The sequence below is a fragment of the Siphateles boraxobius genome, unplaced genomic scaffold (assembly GCF_051911475.1).
Source record: "Siphateles boraxobius isolate OS27281-9 unplaced genomic scaffold, OSU_SipBor_1 31, whole genome shotgun sequence".
NCBI lineage: Eukaryota > Metazoa > Chordata > Actinopteri > Cypriniformes > Leuciscidae > Siphateles > Siphateles boraxobius.
Window position 1 is genome coordinate 18,581,628 of NW_027508931.1, and position 6,231 is coordinate 18,587,858.

A 6,231-nucleotide genomic window follows, 5' to 3' on the forward strand; every position below is an offset into this window, starting at 1 on the left:
TCTGTGGCAGGACCATCATCTCTTGTGGTATATCAACTGTCTGGAAATGTTGACGGTGTTCCAGGCTCTGAAACACTTCCTCCCGGGCCTGAGGGGCCATCATGTGCTTGTTCGGTCAGACAACACATCGGAGGGGAGACTGAAACTGAATGTGGCAGTTTTGCACCAGAAAACAATAGAGAAAACATTTTAGATTCTTCTCTTAATAAATCCAGATGTCATGGCCTTAAAAGATATTTAATAAAACTCAAGAGTTTTAGACCCAATTAAAATTTTATTTTCATTAATATATTTAATTAAAAATACATTTACATTTCTAATAACTTCGCAATTCTTTTAAGCACTTTATAACAATTTATTCTTTATGACAATAATTAATTCTGACCTGACAATAAACTGCCAAGTGTCTGCTTTCAAAGCAGACGACCCTTATGCTTCAAAGGCTTCATAAACTGTATATATTTTAGATTACAAGCTAACCGGTTAACACATTTGCTTTCTTAATTTTCATTGTGTTATGCACTACTGCACCACTGTAGGATACATTTCTCATAGGTAAGGACACAAATTAATTAAATGACCCATGTCAGAAACTTTTTGATTTTTGACATTCTATAATCAAGCTGTTTTGGCAAACATTCTTTTCTCATTCATTTATTAAATAAAACAATTTTACAAGATTGAACATGTAAAGGGAGTAAACCTCTGAAACAGTTACAATATATAAAAGGCAATATGACAAATAAAGCAAAAAAATTGATGTTAATCATTCAAATACTACAAAACAATAGGCTTTGCAAAAAAATGGCTTTGTTCATATAGATGAAAATACAATTAAAACGATAAGTTGTCAAATTAGAGTTTACATTTTTACATCACAGTAATGGAAAACTATTTATTTTGTGTCTCTCTTCCCATTATGGAATTTTTAGTGTTTCTCTCTGGATGCAAAAGGATAATGTAGCACTTTGGAGCAAATATGGCTACCAGTAATCCAAAACTGGAAGCTAAAATGGCAAATATCTCCACAGCCACTGCATATTTCCCTGGTGAGCTCACATATGCTGGAACAAATGCAATCCACACAGCACAGAAGATTAACATGCTGAAAGTGATGAACTTTGCTTCATTAAAATTATCTGGAAGATTTCTCGCTAGGAAGGCTAAGAGGAAACTTACTGCTGCCAACAGTCCAATGTATCCCAGCAACATAGAAAAACCAGCCACTGAGCCTATAGCACATTCATATACTATTTTAGAGCGGGTGTACTGGTTATTTTTATGGGGTGTTGGAGAGGCAGTTGATAGCCAGACTGCACATATCACAATCTGGAGGGCTGTTAGGACCAGAACTGTGCATCTTTGTTGAACTGCTCCAAACCATTTCATTGCTCCTTTGCCTTCTGGTCGAGAGGACTTGAACACAGCTATTACCACCATAGTCTTGACCAGGATGCTGGAGATACACAGGACAAAGCTTATGCCAAACGCAGAATGTCTTAACTGACATGTCCACAGCTCCGGCTGGCCAATGAATAGCAGAACACACAGGAAACACAGTTTGAGTGACACCAGGAGCAGGAAGCTGAGCTCTGAATTGTTGGCGCGTACTATGGGAGTGTTACGGTGATGAGCGAAAATGACCATCACAAGAGCACAGAAACAGGTACCTAGCAAGGAAGCAGTGGTCAGAGACATGCCCAGAGGTTCCTCATAGGACAGAAACTCAACTTCTTTGGGGACACACTGATCATTATCTGGATTGGACCAGAAGTCATCTGGACACGCTGTGCACTCAATAGCATCTGCCATAAAGACACAAAAATTAAAGAAAAAAATCATAAAGAGAAAATTTCCCTTTCAAGTTATATTAAAATTTTGGAAAATGATTTACCTGTTGCATTAGAAATCTCTCCATCTCCACATGGCAGGCAGTCAAAACAGCAGACAGGAAGGCCCTTCCTTGTGGCTCGCCTGGTGCCTGGGGAGCAGTTCTCGCTGCACACAGACCGTGGGGGCTGAAAGAGACACCATCTGTTACTAATCATGTGTTTGTCATCTCTTTTACATAATGACACATCTTATTGCTTTGACTAGTATTCAGACTACATATCTGCAAAAAGTATGACATTAACATGCTATGTTAGTTACTTTTTTTGTCTCAAAGTTCCAGTAAATTGCTTCCTCATCCAGTGTAAGCACCATCCCTGTTGCTGCCTCTTCGTTTACTACACCGATCTTGTGGATCGTTATTGACCCATCAGAGCTTGGGTGCCAGTTCAACACATCATAGATGGCTAGAGCATCGCCATTCTTATCAAACGACACATGATCCCCAAAGCCTGTGGTGAATTTCACTTTCTGGAGGTAGTGAACCAGCTGTGCAGTTTGTAGACAGGACAGGTTTTATGTTTATCTTGAAATTGAATTAATGTAGAGTATACATTTTCCACCAACTCTATATGCCTAGAGAGAATCTGCACTATACCTATGGTTCTTACCTGCCAGGGTTTCAGGTTGATTATATCAGCACATCTGTTGCCACTGAATGGTCCATTCCATTCCTGACACTGCATCAGGTCATGAAGCGCATGTGCCAGGGAATAAACTGCCTTATACACATTATAAGATGCCCTCAACCCTGAAACATCTGTGTATGATGTGTCTGTGGTGGTTAGATCCTCCTGTCCTGTACACACCTTTTTCACTTGCTCTCCTTCTGTCTGTTTACTCCTAGTTTCAAAACTGCACTCAAACATGTTCTCCCAGAAGATCCTCAACATATTATTTCTTGGATCATTGCTGGGACGGAGACGTAGCAGATAGTCATGAAGCCCCTGAATCACTCCACGTCTGATAGCAAAGCCCAGTGTGCCTGCCAGGAAGGGCAGGAAACGTGGAGTGTGGTATTCAGGAGAGGTGGCCCAAGCTTCACTCGCAATCCACTGCCTGCCTGTCATGTTCTGCAACACCACCTCATCCATCAAAGGTATCAGAAAGGATGAAAGAGCAAAAACAACCACCACTCTTGCTGTAGAGGCCTGAATCACTCCCATTATACGCTGAATATCTCTGGGGTTGTGATCATTAGGCAGGATTTCAGAAAAAGCAACACAATGTCCAAACAGCTGCATTTCCTGTTGGAAGGACTGAGCAGCATTGATGCCATAGTCATCATTACTGTAGAGTAGACCAACCCAGTTCCATCTAAAATGCCTCAAGATCTGAACCATAGCCCGTACCTGGAAGGCATCACTGGGGATCGTTCTGAAGAAAGAGGGGTACTTTTTCCGGTCACTCAAACAGGAGCAGGTGGCGTAGTGACTAACCTAATCGGGGAGATGGAGAGAGAGAAGAGAGCATGAGACAGAAAAATAGAGTGACGATCAGAAAAAAAAAAGTGTAATTTATATTTTTTATATATTATAAATATGAGCGAGAAAGTAACTTCTGGAAGGCTACAAGATGACAAACCCCCCCCCCTGAAAAATGCTACACTAATGCTAAATATCAATGTGTTATCAATGCTAAAAATATTTTTACTTTTTGTCATCCCATCTTACTATAGGTACTCGAAACAGCCCCAGAACAATAGAAATCGCAATGGAAGGAGTTGAACTTGCATCCCCCACAATCCCAACCACCGGAGGAGGGCCAGTGCAGTTTACGCTGGAGAAGGACTCCTCTGTCCCACTAGCCAGGGATATGGCAGCCCGGAAAGCCATTCCTAGCATCACACAGTTGTCATAAAGATGGTAACCAAGAGTGATGTTAGGCAGTAGGTTGGGATTCTTATTAATCTCATCTATTGCAAAAGCCATGGACTGTGCATGCTGAAAGCCTTCCATATTAAATCTAAAAAAAATAATAATAATGATTATTAAAGATATTAATAACCACAAGTCAAATTAATACAACTATTAATACACAGCAAATACATGAAAGTTCACACATCACTTCAGGATCCTTCCTATTATGGACACTTGGTTAGATATACAGCATTCTCAATACAGATTTTTGGCCAAGGCTCCATTACTGCTGTCAACACATAATTTACACATATTTGGTAAAAGACGGTCAGGTGAACATAATATTCTTATTTCTTGTTCCACCACTACTTATTTTTCCTCTAATGAATCTAATTATTATGAATCATATGTTAAATCTTTACTTTTATAGTTATGTAGTCAGTCTGACTCACTTTTCACAGTATGGTCTTTCTGGTTCCATTCTAAAGCTCAGATCTGGGAACACTGTGAAAAAGTGAACATGAAACAGGCCTCCAAGTATAACATCTCCATCCTGGAACATTCCATTCAATTTGAAGTGGCCCTGGAGCTGACAGGTACCTGATTTGAGGATGGAAACTGCAGAGATACAGTTAAAGGACAGGTAAAGAGAAATATACAGAGTGATCCACATCTCTCTGTCTTTCTGATCCACTCACCCACTTGGCACACTAATTTATGATGAAAGTTGTGTGGGGTGTTGCTTGAAATTACCATTGCTTGGCGCATGGAAATCAGGTGTCCCTGGATATCAGAACGTCACACTCTCATCGCCCCTAACAAAGGCAAGGCAAGAAAACAGCACTGATGGAATAATGGACATTTATGCATGCACAATATATTGCTGCTCAGGGAGAATGCATGAAGGCTTATTTAAAGATGTTGAGCTGAGAATCAATTGGTTTTATAGCTAAAGGATAAGAATCAATACATTTAGTTGTCCATGTCTTTTCCTTAAGTGTTTTTTCTCAGAATTCCTCTAGATGTCAGTTATGCATTTCACTTTGACTACTACTTTAATTGCTGAGCAATAGGGCAGATTTCTGTTTGTAGTCTAACAAAAATATTCTGTGGCACAACCTAATGATAGTGATGCTATCAGATGGTAATGTTATTTATCAAATTGAATGATTATCGAATGCATATTTCTTGTTATCTACATGTGTAAAAAACAAAATAAAAAACTCTCAAATAACTCTCAAATGACTCGAAAGATTATTAAGTAACCGGTTACACTTGACCTGTTCTTCAAAAGGGGCACCCAGTCATTGTCAGCTAGTATTAGCATTGCTGTTCTTTGTGTATGTAGTGGGACGTACAGAGTTTCATTTTTTTTTATTCAATGCTCGCGGGCCATGTAGTGTCCAACTATATACGAAGGAGCGTTTAAAAGGGGTTTGAATGAACGCTTGTGGGTGTGGGGTCACCGCCTGTGCGTCATTGCCGGGGACCGCCCATTCCGGTTTGTTTCATCCCTTCCGCCTGAGGTACGTGTTTGGCTAACTAGTTACCACATAGATTTGTGACTCTATGTAATAGTCATTTGGTCTATAGCTATGGCAGATGGTTCGTTGCTGGGGGTTGTCGGCGGTGGCTACTCATATGCCCCTCCTGCACTCCCGTGCTGTTATGGCGACATTCTTCTGTGCATGACTCAGATTTGCGACTCACTATGAAGTAAAGGTATGTGTAACCACCGCTATTGCGCAACGTTTATTTATTTCTATGTTGTAATTTTGTTTGAATCTTGACAGGAATAATCTGTCCGTGGAGACAGCGTTCATTGAGGCCTGCGGGGCAACACTAATTGAAGCTGCTGCTTTGTCTACCCTGATTTCTCCTGGACAACTCACTCGTGAGCGTGTGTGCGCTGTGTTCATGTGTTTGTGTTTTGTTCCTTTGCTTTTTGTACATTTTTACTTGATTTGTTCACAGTTATTGCTTTATATCGTTGTTTGTCTATCCTGGTTTCTCCTGTGTCAAACTCGCGTGGGCGCTCGTCTTAAGGTATCGTGACAGCTTTCTGCCGTTGTTTATGATCGCTGGGTTGCTAGTGAAGTATGGAAGTGGAGCGAAGATCCACCCAGTTTTGGTGCCCAAATTCCTAACCTCAGTGTGGTTTGATGCATGAATCTCTAGTTGTTAAATAACTGTTTCTAATTTTTTTTCTTTTTTTTCTGTAACTTAATTTAATTAAGTTTAAACTTATTTGATTATTTTGGAGATCATATTGTTAATTGTTTTTTTGTTACAGGAGCCGAGGCTTCAGGGCAGGCCACTCATAGCCCCTTGTGTGCGGTGGTGGGATTCTGTCACGGAGTGCTGTGCGTTCATACTTGACCTTGTTGGTGTGCGTGTGATGTGGTGAGGCCTGTGCGCAGGGTGGTGTAGGAGCTTTGTGCTCATTAAGCTAGTTTCCCTGCCATTGGTAAGCCTTGGCCTC

The 6,231-nt window shown here is 40.6% G+C and overlaps 1 protein-coding gene across 1 annotated transcript; it reads right to left on the bottom strand.

Annotated features, from left to right (window-relative positions):
- Positions 1-891: 891 nt before the first annotated feature.
- LOC143697117 (extracellular calcium-sensing receptor-like) lies at positions 892-4,422 on the bottom strand. Its single transcript, XM_077194035.1, has 6 exons — positions 4,202-4,422; positions 3,564-3,855; positions 2,502-3,329; positions 2,152-2,379; positions 1,895-2,018; positions 892-1,805 (listed from the first exon to the last, which is right to left on the bottom strand). The coding sequence occupies exons 1-6, from the start codon at positions 4,420-4,422 to the stop codon at positions 892-894; spliced, it is 2,607 nt and encodes an 868-aa protein (XP_077050150.1).
- Positions 4,423-6,231: the final 1,809 nt, after the last annotated feature.

Bases quoted from the DNA above. Each gene is read 5' to 3' on its own strand.
- LOC143697117 (XM_077194035.1), bottom strand. From the start codon at position 4,422: ATGTGGATCACTCTGTATATTTCTCTTTACCTGTCCTTTAACTGTATC. The intron at 2,019-2,151 runs GTAACTAACATA...TGTCTCTTTCAG, and splicing joins GGAACTTTGAGACAAAAAAA to CCCCCACGGTCTGTGTGCAG. The intron at 1,806-1,894 runs GTAAATCATTTT...TCTTTATGGCAG, and splicing joins AGAGATTTCTAATGCAACAG to ATGCTATTGAGTGCACAGCG.